Source organism: Asterias amurensis, chromosome 2, assembly GCF_032118995.1.
Source record: "Asterias amurensis chromosome 2, ASM3211899v1".
Classification (NCBI taxonomy): Eukaryota; Metazoa; Echinodermata; class Asteroidea; order Forcipulatida; family Asteriidae; genus Asterias; species Asterias amurensis.
In genome coordinates, this window is record NC_092649.1 from 21,457,024 (window position 1) to 21,474,381 (window position 17,358).

Consider the following 17,358-nt stretch of genomic DNA (forward strand, 5'->3'; position numbering starts at 1 on the left):
CCCAAGACAAGGAAGTTGCATCTAGCCCAAGGCTCAGGATAAGTGCATTTATTCCAAGACAAGGAAGTTGCATCTAGCCCAAAGCTCAAGACAAGTGCATTTATCCCAAGACATGGAAGTTGCATCTAGCCCAAGGCTCAGGTCAAGTGCATTTATCCCAAGACAAGCAAGTTGCATCTATCCCCAGGCTCAGGATAAGTGCATTTATCCCAAGACAAGGAAGTTGCATCTAGCCCAAGGCTCAGGATAAGTGCATTTATCCCAAGACAAGGAAGTTGCAGTTAGCTCAAGGCTCGGGATAAGTCCATTTATCCCAAGACAAGAGTTGCATCTAGCCCAAGGCTCAGGATAAGTGCATTTATCCCAAGACAAGGAAGTCGCATCTATCCCAAGATCCAGGATAAGTGCTTCTGTCCCAAGACAACGAAGTTGCATCTATCCCAAGTGTTATCCCACGAGCGTGCGGCTAATTTCCAAAAGAATTAAGGCATGACAGAGACAAGTATTGTATTTACAAAAACTAATTTATTTTATGTTCAAACAACAAGATTTGTAGCAAATTAACATTAATTTCTAATGTACATGTACATGCACATTGCAAAATTAATACAATTCAAATAAAAGACCATAAGACACCGGAAGTTTGATGACTGGGTTTGATGTGCTGGTTACGGGTGTCTCTTCCAAGTTGCTGTCTTGCACTGGATTGCGCATCGGTTGGTCCATCTAGGAAGAGCCTCAAAACCGGGCATGGGTTTAGGCCATCTAGGGAGAGCCTCAAAACCCTGCATGGTTTTAGGCCATCTAGGGAGAGCCTAAAACCTGGCATGGGTCTAGGCCATCTTGGAAGAGCCTCAAAACCGGGCATGGGTTTAGGCCATCTAGGGAGAGCCTCAAAACCCTGCATGGTTTTAGGCCATCTAGGGAGAGCCTAAAACCTGGCATGGGTCTAGGCCATCTTGGAAGAGCCTCAAAACCGGGCATGGGTTTAGGCCATCTAGGAAGAGCCTCAAACCTGGAATGGGTTTAGGCCATCTATGAAGAGCCTCAGACCTGACATGGGTTTTAGGCCACCTAGGAAGAGCCTCAAAACCGGGCATGGGTTTAGGCCATCTAGGAAGAGCCTCAAATCTGGAATGGGTTAAGGCCATCTAGGAAGAGCCTCAAAACCGGGCATGGGTTTTGGCCATCTGAGAAGAGCCTCAAAACCGGGCATGGGTTAAGGTCATCTAGGGAGAGCCTCAAACCTGGCATGGGTTTAGGCCATCTAGGAAGAGCCTCAAACCTGGAATGGGTTTAGGCCATCTAAGAAGAGCCTCAAAACCTGGCATGGGTTTAGACCATCTAGGAAGAGCCTCAAAACCTTACATGGGTTTAAGGCCATCTAGGAAGAGCCTCAAATCCTTGCATGGGTTTTAGGCCATCTAGGGAGAGCCTCAAACCTGGCATTGGTTTAGACCATCTGGGAAGAGCCTCAAACCTGGCATGGGTTTTAGGCCATCTAAAGAGCCTCCAAACCGAACAGGGGTTTTAGGTCAACGGGCGCAATAACCGAGTGGTTTAAAAGCCGTCAACTTGAAGGAGAAAGGGCAATGTGACCGACTGTCTCTACAGGAGCATCGCTGATACACCAACGTACTTACTGGACAATGGTGGAGCCAAGGCTGAAATGGCGACAACCATCAGCAAAAGAGTTGGGCAGAGCCCCTGGCAGACTCGGTGATGGCAGAGTGATGAGTGTAACCTAGCAAAAGGCATAACCAGTCTTATATAGGCTAAACACATCACACTATGCAGTAGGCAATTACATGACTCACTGTGCCCACTGTAGCCAAGACAAGGAAGTTGCATCTATTCCAAGACAAGGAAGTTGCATCTATCCCAAGGCTCAAGATCAATTACTCTATCCCAAGACAAGGAAGTTGCATCTATCCCAAGACAAGGAAGTTGCATCTATCCAAAGACAAGGAAGTTGCATCTATCCCAAGACAAGGAAGTTGAATCTATCTAATGGCTCAGGATTAATGTATCTATCCCATCTATCAAGAGGCAAAGATGTTGCATCCAAAGATTGCCCAAAGTAAAGGACAAATCAACAATAATAATGTGCTTTGTTCAAGTTGAGTTCAGACACAAAAATACCACAATTCATAAACAATCATACCGGGTACCACCACCTCAAAATATTAATAACTAAAGTGTACAATATATGGAGTTATCGTATAAACAGGAACTACTCTCCAAAAATGTTTTAAAAACATTTAAATTAAACAGCTGCTATAATCAAAACTGCACGATAAGCTGACTAGATAAATTTGACAAACTATTGGGTTGAAAAACTTCCTACACTTTTGAACTCCTGCCTGTATCTTGTTTTTAACCAACTTACAAGCTCTCCCACAGCTCAGTGGGAATGCCAACAGAGAGTTCCATTCTCTTAAATTGTTTCACTCATTTTCTTGTAGCCTTCACCAAAATCGACATTATAGACATTTATTATGGTGCAGCCCTCTGCATTTTCCCCATTGATAACAATGTAACCACACCGATGCTGGAAGACAAAACAGTCAGGTTCCTACTCGCAAAATGACTATTAGCATTCCTTATTGTTATTCAATACAATAAGGAACATGACCAAGATGGAGTCAGCATGATAAAGGTTTATTGGCTTGTGTGAAGCCAAGTTCATGTTTCCTGCGAATGCGAATGTGGTATGAACGTTGATGTCACAAATTTGCATTATCAGTTGACTTGTGATCAACTCCTGCAAAACAATTCTGCGAAAACAGACCTGTTATGTCCAAATTCGTACAGTTGCAGAATCATGTACCGGGATTTAAGGGATTTTTCGTTTCACAAAAATAATTGCAGAACCTGCCATTGATCACTTTTGCTTTTAAGCTTTATAAAAAATAAAAGAGGTCTACCCATGCTCAAATTAGTTTGTTTTGGGGTTTTACATTACATTTTCGTAAAAACAATGTTTGCTTTATAGCTTAGAGTTCAGTTTGATAGGAAGACAATAGCTTTAATTACAAATCAAAAAACTTTTTCATTCCAAGCTAGTCTTTCTTTCAGGTTACCTCAACTGTTTGGCAGGTCATCTAGTACTCCACACACCAGGTTTGCTGGCAACGACTTGTCTGTCAATTGAAAAGAAACAAAGCAATTATTATATATTTAAAATAGACAAAAGTATATGAAAGTTTGACTAGCAGCCTTTTGCATTCACATTGCAGGGCAGACCTACATATCATGAACAGAGCTAACATGTCCACACATTATGGAACATTAAGTCACTCAATACGTCTTGTTATACAACCGTAACAAATTGTGAAGTATCATTGGTCGGAAACCAATCACGTGATGTGATAAACACAGCTTCATTGTTAAAGGCAGTGGACACTATTGGTAATTACTCAACTTAAAAGAGGAATATGTTACCATGGTTTCACAAAACATTTGTTGCACACTGCGATGGAGTCAATGGGTTTCGTAATCCTGACGGGCAAACGGCACCATCGACTTCACCTTGGATTCCATTCGCCCCCTCAGGTGTACAAAACACTGTGGACCCCACCACAGCATGGCAAATTTGTACAATGAGCGCAGCTAGTATGTCCACACAACATGTAATGTGAGGTCACTCCACAAGTCTAGAACGGAGCTAAAACTGAAGTTAAATTGTTTGAAAAAGGGTCATAGATGTGGTCCAAGCAAAGTGAATAATCTTTGTTCACTATTTTGATTGATCATTTTGTAGAGTATAGACCGTATTGAATAACCCTTTTTTTGCTATGAAAGCCGCCATCTTGTTGGGCAAACTGTATGCGCGTCCAAACGCGTACATCAATGAAGCACGCACATGCACGCACACACGCACATGCGCACAGTGCATGTTGTACAGGCAGGTCAGATATTTGAAAGATGACATCATTCATGTCATATTCAAAACGTTCTATTATTACAGCCTTGAAAGCATGATTACATACCTATTGCTTTAGGATACGGTAGATTCAACTGTTCCATGATCTGGATGAATTCTTCTTTCGTTTTGGTTAATCTAGCATTATGCTTCTTCTCTTCAGCAACTGTGGTTGAGGTTTGTCCTACAAAAACAGCATCAATGTCATATCTCTTTGAAATGGATTGGTCGGGGCAGCGTTAATTGGTCACAGGTAACTACGTTGTACGGGAGTACAATGGCTGGGTGTTTCTTCCAGCCTGTTGTTTTCTATGATGTCTCTTGTGACCGATTTTCGTTGTTTTGGCTGGTGCATTTGTTTAGTGTGCGGGTCTTTTGTTACTTTGCATTTCTACTTCTCTAATTTTTTAATTTATATAGTTTGGATATTGACCGTGTGTATCTGTATTTGGCCAGTGCATGTCAAGTTTCTATGTTTTTCAATAAAATCTAAATCTAAATCTTAAGGCACTGGACACTATTGGTAATTACTTGTTAATTAATTGTTACCATACAACATGTACAAACTTAGTTGGTTACATGCAGAGATATTGATATATAAGAAATTGTAAGAAACAACTCCTTCTAAAAGTAGGGTGGTTTTTCCAAAAAGAGGTAATTTCTCACTCAAATATTAAAAGACTTCAGGCCTGAAGCCGTTTTATTAGTTATGTGAAAGCACAAACAATTTTTGCAACAAGGGTGTTTTATCTTTCATTATTCTATTGCATCTTCGATGAACAATGGAGTCCAACTTTCACAGGTTTGTAAATGCTGGGACACCTGAAGGGAGAACACTGGCAATTACCAAAGGTGTCCAGTGCCTTTAAGGAACACGTTGCCTTGGTTCGGTCGAGTTGGTCTATAAAAAGCATTTGTAACCGTTTGTTATAAAATGCATATGGTTGAAAGATGTTGTAAAAGTAGAATACAATGATCCATGCCACAACAAACATGCCTTGAAACTGCTCGCTTTTCCTTTTACCTCGTCGACTAGCACGGTCGGCCATTTATGGGAGTTAAATTGTTAAACCATGCAATTTTGAGGCAAATTAGTGTGGTCCATTGTATTCTACTTTTACAACATCTTTCCAATCATATGCATTTTATAACAAACAGTTACATCCGCTTTTTATAGACCCATTCGTCCGATCCAAGGCAACATGTTCCTTTAAACACATGGTGGGACCTCTCCATAAAAAGCCGAATGCATGAACATCATTTAATGTGTTGGGGAACCAGTTCTATAAAAACTAAGACGCGGTATTTCAAATCCAGGCTAAAATAAAATATCAACACCATTGAATGTTAACGTCAGGCATAAACTATTGACTAACATAACTCTTTGTATTTTCTTAAATTTATTAATAAACACCTTAGACAGTTTTCAGACTCTGACTAGTCAAAACCCAATCATGTGGGGATGTATTAACAGGCGATAAAGGACCGGCTTTGAACACCCAGTGCCTCTGTTGACCCCAGTGAGGGCGCTTATTAAACCATTCTTTTACAAAGTCACTGTTTTCAAATTATCAGTAATGTGATTAACGTATGACAAAGATGAGAGCCATCGAAAGCTAAAATATTGTCCCTGAACAAAATGTGGACAATTTTAGCCGATTGTTTGTTAAAAAGACATTTACTGTATTTAATGGCCTTGATTGGTGGCTAGCAGTACTAACAGACCTCACCTCCGGCTCAGTCCATTAACAGCACCAGCCACAAACCCGGTCATTAACACGCAGTGAAGACCAGGTCCAACATTGTTATTCCCTTATTGTTAAATTCTATTATTTAAACCAATGAGTTTAGTGAGGTCTTTGGTAGATGGTATATCCAGGTATTCAAGTGTGTGTTTCTAAATGAATCTGCTTTATAAGAAATTGGAGTTGTTAATTCAGATTCAATAACAGCCAGTTTCTACAACTGATGGAGTATTGCATACCTGTGTAGTCATGAGCAGGATATAACGGAGTGTCTGGTGGCATTGACAGGATCTTAGAATGAACAGATTCATACAGTGTAGCAGAACAACCTGAAAACATAATATAAATAAATATAAATCTGATCAGCAGAGTGTGGGTTAGAATTCCCAGCCGCGACACTTGTTGTTTCATAAAGCAAGACACTTAACCATTGCTTCGTGCTTCGTCCTTCATGTGGGACCTAAAGCCGATGGTCCAATGTGTTGTGTAAACGCATGTAAAAGAACCCAATGCACTTATCGAAAAGAGAAGGGGTTCCCCTGATGTTCCTGGCTGGATTGGCAGCATATTGCGCCACAGCACCTTGTAAACCATTACATGGTGCTAAAAATTAGGTCGCATAATTCAAACTTCGTCCCACTCACCTAACAGTATAAATACCTGGCGCTTTGTATCCTTTGGCAAAAGGCGCATAATAAATACAGTGTATACCAACTTCCTCCACAGTAGGTTTATCCAAACAGAGACATACACAGAACATATGAGCACAACTTGATGAAAAAACGCAGCAAGAAAAAAAGATGGCGTCATGGCCTAGCGGTTAAGAGCACCGGATTCAAACTCAGGTGCTTCTGATAACCAGAGTGTGGGTTTGAGTCTCAGTCGTGACACCTCCTGTACTGTCCTTCTGCAAGACACTTAACCAATATACTTTGCCTTAGGATGGGACATAAAGCCATTGGTCCCGTGTGTTGTGTAATTTTTTAATTTTTTTATTATTTTATTTTATTTTATGCAAGTCGCCAGACACACAAGGCCTGAAGGCCACTCAAGGTGCGGGCTACAATTGTTTTTTCCAGAGGCCGTTGCCACCTACCCCTAGAGCTGAAACAGGGTAATCCCTTTCACAGTCCATACGGATGTAGGCTTGGGTATCATCAATTCCAAGCCTAGCCGGTAGAGCAGAAAGCACTACCTCCCCAATTTTACGTAGCAAGTGTCACGACCGGGATTCAAACTCACACCCTGCTGATCAAACACCAGAGCTTGAATCCGGTGCTCTTAACCACTCGGCCATGACACTGCAAAATGCATGTATAAGAACCCCCAATATCAAAAAGAGAAGGGGTTTGCCCGGTGATCCTGGTTGGATTGGCAGCATGTTGCGTAGCAGCAACTTGTAAACCATTGGGGGGGGGGGGCTTTGTAAAAGGTCTCATAATTCAAATGTAGTCCCATGTACCTTGCAGGAAAATACAGATATGTTATAGTGCCTTGAGCATCACCGAGTGCTGTATAAGAATCCACTTTTATTACTACAAATGAACTGGACTCATTTAAAACCACTCTAAAAACACAATTATTTAAATCCATTTTAGCTGTTCAGTTTCTTCCACTTTAAATTGTCTTTTCTTTGTTATTGTACACATCTTCTTTTGCGATTAGAAACCTAGTATTAAGAGCTATATAAATGCAGGTTACAATTTTTATTATTTAATTAAAACTCCTAAACCATTGGTAAACCATGAACTTAATTACCCTCTTGAAAATCTGTCCTGCCACAGCCTCTGATGAGTAGAGCATCACCAGTGAATACCAGGACAGGTTTATCATGATGATGGAGAACATAGGTCACACAGCCACTCGTATGACCTGGTGTAGACAGTACGGTAAGTGCCTGCAAGTGGTTCATAGGAACGTTACAGTATTGGTAAGAAACAAGAATCGTGAAGACCACAGATTTACATCAAACTTACACAGTCTAATGATGACGATAGTAGAAAACATCCCGTAAAATACTTCTGTCTGAAATTTCATATTTGATGAGAAATAAATAATCTTATTTAACGTTTGGCGTTTATCGCTCAGTCATGTCAGTGGGCATTTTACTCAGTTTTGTTTTGGCATCGATGCAATGCAAAATTTGTCATCAGTTTTCCACTATTCTCTCAGGACCCAGATGGCCGATCCATCTCAAACCTCGACAGGTTTGTCAGTTTACTGGTTTATGTATATGACGGATGACATAAAGTGCTTACACTGCCATTAACTATTTTGCTAGCAAAACCGATTCTGTAATGTTCTTTAATGTTACTAAACATTATTGACCAAAATGAAATAGCATACTACAGAGCATTTACTGACAAGAGAAAGTTCCAGAGTGCTTCACACAAAATTAAACAACAAGCAAAATCAGGATCAAACAAAAGGTGTGTTCTATCATAGTATAGTTTCGTCTTATTTACAGATAGCACAAATTCAGCACAATAGGGTAGACTACTTTTTCCCCCCTTTTTAAAGCCTGAATATAAAAAAAATCCATTTTCATGAGCAGAGTTTATTAAACTAAGAAAGCTTTCTCCAGAAGACAATCAAACAAACTGATCGAAACGTCAAGTTGAAACCAATGTTTCTTTTCAGAACCACCCCAACTCATTAGAGATAGTCAATACATGGTGTTACCCTAAACCTTTCCATGTCGTATTTCCACCATGCAAAGTTTCAAATCCTACTTAAAGGCAGTGGACACTATTGGTAATTACTCAAAATAATTATTATCATAAAACCTCTCTTGATTCTGAGTAATGGGGAGAGGTTGATAGTATAAAACATTGTGAGAAACGGCTCCCTCTGTAGTGACATAGTTTTCGAGAAAGAAGTAATTTTCCACGAATTTTCCAAAATCAACCATCTAAAAGCACACAACTTTGTAGACAAGGGTGTTTTTTTCTTTCATTATTATCTCACAAATTCGACGACCGATTGAGCTCAAATTTTCACAGGTTAGTTATTTTATGCATATATGTTGAGATGCACCAACTGTGAAGACAAGTCTTTGACAATTACCAATAGTGTCCACTGTCTTTAAGTACCACGACTTTACAATTGCATGACAAAATTAAATCCAATGGGGACACATGGTAAAAGTTAGTTTTTCATAGCGGTCGTGGTAAAACTTGTCAGTTTACCGCGACCACTGTGAAAAACTAACGAGCTGAAAGAGGTTGCGGAAGACTTCCTCACAGCCACGGTCACTGAACTGAGCCGCTAAATCTTACAATGGGGACCAGCCTCGCACAATAATTTTCCACAAATTTGATTTCGAGACCTCAGAATTAGATTTTGTGGTCTTGAAATCAAGCATCTGAAAGCACACAACTTTGAGTGACAAGGTGTTTTTTTTCTTTCATTATTATCCTGCAACTTAGACGACCAATTGAGCTCAAACTTTCACAGGTTTGTTATTTTACGCATATGTTGAGATACAGCAAGTGAGAGGACTGGTCTTATTAATAGTGTCCAGTGTCCTTAAAGAGTCAAATACTGTTGAAATAAAGCAGTCAACATGTTTGTGTACACAACCACCTACATGTAGAATTGGCCCCTGATATAACACTTACCTGGCTGCCGAATGTAATCTTATCACCATTACTGACATAAAGATCTGCTTTAGCTCCGCTATCCTTGCTGATGATGCTACGACAACCAGGAAATTGTTTCTTCAACTCACCAGTCCCTGTGATATGATCCGCATGACAGTGGGTGTTGACTGTAATGGTAGAATAATTAAATTTAGTATTGAGTAGACCTTGTTCTGTTTTGCTTAACCTTCTCGAAGAATACTTGGTTTTCGTTTTTTACTGGCGACCAAGAAAAATATTTGGTCACAAAACCATATAATACACTTATACAATTATACTAAACATATGCTTGTTTTAAGTAATAGTGACTAGTTCTAATAAACAGATCATCAGCTCTGCTGGATGTAGGTGTTTTCAAATTATAAACTGAAGACATATATGTTTCATGATACAGTGCATACAATTGTAAAAATGAGATTTGCAAAAACCATTTAGTAAAGCTTGTTGTTCAGTTAAAGCCATTGGACCCTTTCGGTTCATAAAAAAAATAAAAGTTCACAGATTAACAAATAACTTACAGGGTTTACAGAAGGCAATGGTGAAAGACTTCTCTTGAAATATTATTCCATGAAATGCTTTACTTTTTGAGAAAACAGCAAAACAATATAAATTCTCGTTAACGAGAATTACGGATTTATTTCAAACACATGTCATGACACGGCGAAACGCGCGAAAACAAGGGTGGGTTTTTCCGTTGTTTTCTCCCGACTCCGATGACCGATTGAGCCTAAATTTTCACAGGTTTGTTAATTGATATAGAAGTTGTTGTACACAAAGTGTGGGCCTTGGACAACACTGTTTACCGAAAGGGTCCAATGGCTTTAAAGGCACGGGACACCTAATTGGGTACTGGGTAATTGTCAAAGACCAGTCTTCTTACCTGATGTATCTCAACATTACACTAACAAACCTGTGAAATTTGTGAGATAATAAGCAAAAGAAAAAAACACCCTTGTTGCACAAGTTGTGTGCTTACAGAGAAGCTTGAATTTGAGAACCTCAGCTGAGGTCTCAAATTTATTTCAAGCATTTTAGTGAGAAATTACTTCTTTCTCAAAAACTGCATTACTTCAGAGGGAGCCATTTCTCACAATGTTTTAAACTACCAACAGCTCTCCATTACTCCTTACCAAGTAAGTTTTTATGCTAACAAATATTTTGAGTAGTTACCAATAGTGTCCTGACCCTTTAAACAATGAAAGACTTTGGTTAGCTGTAGTTTTGTAACAACGCTTGCGTAAACACAAACAGGCTTATGATAGCCAGAAGCTAGATAAGACAAGAAGAGATAATGATTAGAAGGCTAGGAATTAACCCTCGTATTAAAAAAATACTTGTTAATCTGAAGTAAATACTGGGGCAACATCTAGTTCTAACTGGTTTTCATGTGAAAAAAACATTGTCCTAAAGTGCATTTCTATAATGCAGGCATGATATTTGGTACCTGGGTAAAAAGTTTGAACATTCTATTTGAGTTACTACTGAAAGATTATCATTGTCACACAAAGTTGTGTGCTTTCAGTTGCTTGATTTCGAGACCTCAAATTCTAAATCTGAGGTTTTTAAATCAAATTTGTGGAAAATTACTTCTTTCTCGAAGACTATGTTACTTCAGAGGGAGCCGTTTCTCATAATGTATTATACTATCAACAGCTCCCCATTACTAGTTACCAACTAAAGTGTTAGGCTAATTAATTATTTTGAGTAATTACCCGTGTGTCCACTGCCTTTAATAAAAATATTAAAAATAGTGGCTGTTTATAAAGCTCGCATATCCGTCACTCAGTGACACTCAAGGTGCTTTAACATTCAGTATTTTCCTGCAAGTATGTGGGACTATAAGGTTTGAATTATGAGACCTACTCCTTTTTACATAGCACCATGTAATGGTTTACAAGGTGCTATGGCGCAATATGTTGGCAATCAAAACAGGAAAACCAGATTTTTCCCTCCCCAGAGGCAAACAAATTGGAAACTGAACTAAAGTAGGAAGAATATCAGACCTGTATATGAGACTATTCCAGAACATTATGAGGTACCATTAACCAAGGTGTGGTACTAGAACATGAGACAATCACCTCTTACCATTGTCTCCTTCAAGAGTCAAGTTGGCATTTGCTTGAAGTTTGATACTAGTTTTAGGATATTAAATTGTTTTTTTTTTCCCTGTTTTTTTTACCCATACACTGATGTGTCTTAGCTGTATACTTAGTACTTTCCCAGGGTCCTGTGAACAAATATCACAGGCATGTTACTCAAGTGGGATTTGAACCCACGACCCTTGCATTTCTAGAGCAGTGTCTTACCAACTAGAATACCGATATTGCCTGGTAGCTAGAGGCAGTTGCACTCCTATGTTTTGGAAGGGGTTACCGCAACGATATCAGAGATGTTTAGTTTGCCACAGGGATAAAGAATTTGTTTATCTTAGTATACTATTAGGGTGTCTTGGCCGAGTGGTAAAGAGTACTTTTGATCAAGTTCAAGTTCTGGTGGTTAAATCATCGGAGTGTGTTCAGGTCCCAGTCAAGACACTTGTGTCCTTTAGCAAGATGCTTATACTAGAATTGCTGATTTGTACACCCAGGGGTATAAATGGGTACAGTATGCGAGGGTAGAGATTGATATAGTGTATAAACAAAGCTTTTGGAGCGCCATTATTTGGTTGCCCAGGTTGCCCAGGTTGTATACTCCGCTGGGAGCTGAGAAAGATTAAAGGAATGTTATTATAGCCCATCTCAGGGCACTGGGCGCACTGAGACAACTATTGAGCGCACTGAAACGGCTAATTGTGAAAACTTGCTACAACATATAGAACTAATTGTTACTTTACTACTACTGTTACAACTAGTTCTTACGTGCATATTTGAGATTGAGTTGTAGATCCTGAATAAGATGAGTATCTCTATTGACAAGCTCTAACACTGGATCAATCAGAACAGCTTCCCCTTTCTCTTTGTCTCCTATTAGATATGTGTAGGTATAAGACTGGTAATCAAAAAGCTGAAAAATACAAGATAAACCAACAACAAAATCAACCAAAAGAGAATGTTCAAAATATGGATTACAAGGTCAGCACCAAACATGCCTTACATTGATAAGAAATGGACAACACAAAAGTGATTTTAGAAGCTTTGCATGGTGTGAAGGATAAAAATGAACTGTAAATATTAGTAAATTTTGTCAGGACTAATAATTCTCTTTTGAGGGAGTGTTGCCTCTGAAAAGAGTTGGTTTGGTCTGGACGTTTTGAACAGTACTCTTCAGGAAAAAAAACAAGCAGAGTACATAGATACCGTTTAAAACGTCGAGACCAAGCCAACACTCGATCCCTCAAAAGATAATTAGGCCTATTACATGGTCTAATGTACTTGCAAGTTAACTATTATTTAGAGTTTATTTTTGGCGAACACAAAGTTAACTGTTTTGGCATGGGGGTACAAAAGTTAAAATAAAACGGCCGACAAACCTGTCGAAAAATTAAATCTGATGGAAGCTGCATAGTTGACGACATAAATCTTGCACTTGTAGGACGAATTTTTGTCAATGATGCCCGGACAGACCTGGTTGAATTTGAACACTTTGGTAGACTGGACAACTGGAACCGACAACCAACTGCTTGCGAACTGTGTACAAGTCTTGCCAAAACATTCATTTCGCCTAAACACAAAAATGTAAACAATGAAACTATGTCAATAATAATTGGTAAAACTTGAGGGATCCAACAATATTAATAACAAACATCTTGTTTGAAGACAGCATGTTAAAGGGTGTATGTACTTTTTGTAGGACAAAAAAACACATTTACACTAAACTTACACAGTTTGAAGATAATGATAGTAGAAAGCTTCCCTGAAAATATTACGTGCTGAGGTGCTGTTGTTTTTGGGAAATGAGTAAAACAATGTCATGAAAATAATTTTGGTCTCATGAGACGAAAATTATTTCAAGCATACATGTAGGTCTATTACAAACGTATTTTCATGACATTATTTTACTCATTTCTCAAAAACTACAGCACCTCAGTAAGTAATATTTGAAGGGAAGCTTTCCACTATCATTATCTTCAAACCCTGTCAGTTTAATGTAAATCTATGGACATTTAAAAAAAATACCCAAATCCTTTACAACATATTCATAAATACCTCAGACAGTTTCGCTATTCCTATTGGTGGAGAGTGCGTCACGTGGGTGTAAATAATCCTATGTTTATGACCAGTAAAAAGTGTTGAAACAAGGGGTGACACGCGAGCTTGCACTACATAGTCTTATAAGACAGTTTCTTCAGTCCTATTTGTCTAGAGCAACGGCTGATGCACACAGCATTCCCTTATAAGGAGAAACAACTTTGTTTACCTGAGGGCGTCGGAGGGCTTTACCATTTCATAGCTGGAGGGGTGTTGTGTTGAAAGAATTCATTGAACAATTATAATTTTTGCATTTATTTTACTTTTTGACCAAAAAGTGTTGATGTTTTTACCGAAAAGGTGTTTAGGAATGGGAATCAAAGTGTGTTGAATCGGTTTTCAACTGGTGGTTTAAACCCGCCGAGGCCTGGTTCTTGACAATTTACCTTGACTTCGTATCAGTAAAATTATCAAGAACCAGGCCTCGTTGAGATTAAACCACTAGTTGAAAACCTCTTCACCACATATTGATTCCTTTAATTAAAGAGAATAAATTCCTTCTAAGATTGTGGAAATTATTTCATTCATCTATAAAAATCAACATGTATTTCATTATTTTGTAATAAAATGGTTACAACTGATACAAATACTGCTTGAGTTGACCTCTGTCACACATGATTAAAAGAGTTATCAGAGTTGAGGTTTAGAGCACGATATTGGGCGAAGATACAGGTCTGACTTCTAGCGCTAACTTGCTCCGCGTTCTGAAGCCAACCTGGACGCTGACATGTTTGATGTGTTGCGTGACTACGGAACAATTTTAATTATAAGAGTCACATTGCCGCGATTTTGTTTTTACTTTGGCGTGTGCGCTTACATACGTGACTGCCCATTCGCGAACGTCCACGCTACGAAAGGCGCAAGTTCGACTTGATTGACGAACTAAAAAAAGTCTACGCGCCTTTTAAACATGACGCACATGACGCTTGCAGTAGTTGTACGCTCATCAGCAGATTGTGCGTTCACATTTGCTGCATTTTGGGACGTAAAGCCGTTGGTCCCATGTGTTGTGTAACGCATGTAAAAGAACCCAGTGCACTTATCAAAAAGAAAAGGGGTTCGCCCTGGTGTTCCTGGCAGTGGCTGCTTAATGCGCCAGAGCACCTTGTAAACCCAATGTTGTTGTAAGTTGTATGAGGTGCTAAATAATTGGGTCTCATAGTTCATCACTTCAATAACCCATCTTTCTGAAAGTTTGTATACTATTCTCAGCACCTTGCAAAAGGTCTTGTTTAACATGCACTATTAGTCTTTGTAGCTCATTAGTACTTTAATTTTAGCTACTTTCATGCTTTAACAATACCAGCTACTACAAATATTCTGCCTTTTCATTGGTTTAGAGCGCATCACATGATATGTCTTAGTTTTACTATACGGCAGTCCTGTGATAGTGCATCGTTTGACATGTGACAGTGCGTCGTTTGTCGTGTGTTAGTCCAACGACTTATTCACACGGCGTGCAGTACCCAGACGTCTTTTTACCCACCTCAAACCCAATCAGTTGTATCTGAAACGTTATATTATTCGATGATAAATACATGTAGTCTGTTGGTTGGGGTGCAATTGTTATAAAACAAATATTGACTACTTTAACTCGTGCTATGTTAAAACTACAACTCCCTCTGTGATCCCAGGACTGTTCCATCCCTCGGCTTCGCCTCGGGGAAATAGAATGCTCCAGGGATCACCTCGGGAGTCGTAGTTTTAACCATAGCACTCGAAGCAGTCAATATTTGTATTACTACTCTAGTTTACTACTACCACCAATTCAACATAGACCCCTTTTTACAATTACAAATGAAATAGGAAAAAGCAATGCATTCTGCTCATTTCTGGGATAGGATGCGATGTTTTGGGATGTTCATCACACATACAACGTGCATAGCTTACTCGCAACTCTCCCAAAATGCATCATAATCACCACTGTGACTTCCGGCCTATCTGTAAATGGGGTCTATAAAAGCATGAAAAGCTACTAACTATTTAAAGTACAACTAGTACTACCATAGAGGAAGGACAGTTTGTGTGGCCAGCCCAAGGCTATCATATGAGCTAGCCTTGGACACACAAGCTACTTTGTACTTACTTTATAAACAACACAAGGCTCCCCCACCCACCGTGAAAGTCTTTTCTTAGACTCTACTAGTAATGCAAGTGCAGTGTGTGGGTTACCCCTATTCACATTGCGATGTCCGTCAGCCACGGAGGAGTCCAAACTCAACAGGCAATGACAGGGACGCAGCGCGTGCAGAGTCCATACTCATCTGGGGTAGATTTCACAAAGGTAGTCCTAACTTTAGGACTAGTCCTAGGCAATGCTAAGAGATAGGACCAGTCCTAAGTTAGGATGAGTTACTGGTCATATCTTAGGACCAGTCCTATCTCTTAGCATTGCCTAGGACTAGTCCTAAGTTAGGACTACCTTTGTGAAATCCACCCCTGGGCCGGGCTTGGCTGTTCGATTGTCAGTCTCCGCATGCACTGCACGGTTTTACACCAACTAATATTATCGTAGCGTCATACGTTATCGACCCTCATAAGTTTTCGGTCCCCAACTTTGATTCCCGTTTACCGCGAGATTGTGCAAGCTGCACCAGTGACAGAAGCTATGCAGTTTACTCACAGTCTGTATTTTCATCAGGCTTAATCATGCTGAGAAAAAAGTTTGCTGTCGTTGGTTATGCTCAAACATTTATAAAATGATTGATTTTTGGTACCAATCACTAGTGCATTATTATGCCAACATTCAAATGAGTCAAAGAAACATCATCAAACCTCGAAAGTTCAAAACAAAATTACTATCTGCTAGATTGAGTTTCATTCTGCTTTAGTCACTAGATGGATCACGTGAGGTGGTTACTATTTGGGATTCTATGGTGTGCCAATATGGGGAAAATATTAAAATATTTTAAGTGAAAATGACAAAAATTTGTTTTTTGGATGAACTGCATACTGTAATAAATTCCGATTAGCGTAATAAATATTAAGTCTACATTTAAAGAGAAAATATCATAGATTGGTTTCTTATCTCCTAAAACCAAACATTACTGGTCTAAAATGGGGGGGAAAACGAATTGTTATGAAGTGTGTGTGTTTCAAGGGGGGTGGGGCGTTTTACTTTCATGCCTTATGACATATCTGAATTCTAATATAGTAGCCAAAATGCCTTAGGACAAAAATGTAATTAAATTTGTTAAGTAGTAATTGAATAATATTTTTTATTGATTTTGCACGCCATACTAGCTTCTGAATATTCAATAAAATATCAACCAATGAAAGGTGTGAAAACATAATATGACGTTGCTCCAATGTCGTGCATGCATAAGCACTGTTAATTAATGGCGGACTGTCTCTCGCAACGTAAAACCAAAACTTTAAAAATTTCAATACACCATGAAGTGTAAGTGTTATTGTTAAAAAATTGTATAGATGATTTGAAAAAAAAAATTAGTTTTTGATTGTGAACAATTTTCCTGTTATCCTACTGAAAACACATGACACATTAAGACTAATTAGGCGATAATTCCCACTATGATTTTACCTGATCTTTGAAGCTCAGTGTCCGTTCGCGTTCTGCTTCACACGGATTATGGAGACTGGGGGTCCGATTATATAACATGTATAAACTTATCGCTAATTATCAGTGCTAGCTTTCCTCCACGATCTCAATTTTTTCCTATGTGTACCCATGTACCGCATGCGTGTGTAAACGTGTGTACATGGGGAGATGATGTGCATACGTGACAAAACCCGATCTGAGCTAGTCTTGGTTCGAGACCTTCGTGTTTTTGTTTGTTTTAACGAATGATTCACCGCTGCAGGTGGTAGACTTGGTTCCAATCACAGGTTCCAAGTCTTTG

The 17,358-nt window shown here is 39.1% G+C and overlaps 1 protein-coding gene across 4 annotated transcripts in view; it reads right to left on the reverse strand.

Annotated features, from left to right (window-relative positions):
* Positions 1 to 17,358, reverse strand: part of LOC139954119 (persulfide dioxygenase ETHE1, mitochondrial-like) — a 26,976-nt gene continuing 9,618 nt past the window's right edge. Inside the window, exons 1-8 of one of the 4 annotated variants that reach the window (XM_071953785.1) lie at positions 17,040 to 17,252; positions 12,781 to 12,971; positions 12,170 to 12,314; positions 9,291 to 9,439; positions 7,429 to 7,567; positions 5,910 to 5,999; positions 3,993 to 4,109; positions 1 to 3,143 (exon numbers count right to left, since the gene is read on the reverse strand). In XM_071953785.1, coding sequence (XP_071809886.1) covers positions 3,085 to 3,143; positions 3,993 to 4,109; positions 5,910 to 5,999; positions 7,429 to 7,567; positions 9,291 to 9,439; positions 12,170 to 12,314; positions 12,781 to 12,966 — 885 coding nt within the window. In that variant the 5' untranslated portion in view covers positions 12,967 to 12,971; positions 17,040 to 17,252 and the 3' untranslated portion in view covers positions 1 to 3,084. Of the gene's footprint in view, positions 3,144 to 3,992; positions 4,110 to 5,909; positions 6,000 to 7,428; positions 7,568 to 9,290; positions 9,440 to 12,169; positions 12,315 to 12,780; positions 12,972 to 15,584; positions 15,685 to 16,121; positions 16,407 to 17,039; positions 17,253 to 17,358 lie in introns of those variants that run through there. The other 3 variants (XM_071953784.1, XM_071953787.1, XM_071953786.1) reach the window with 3 other exon arrangements.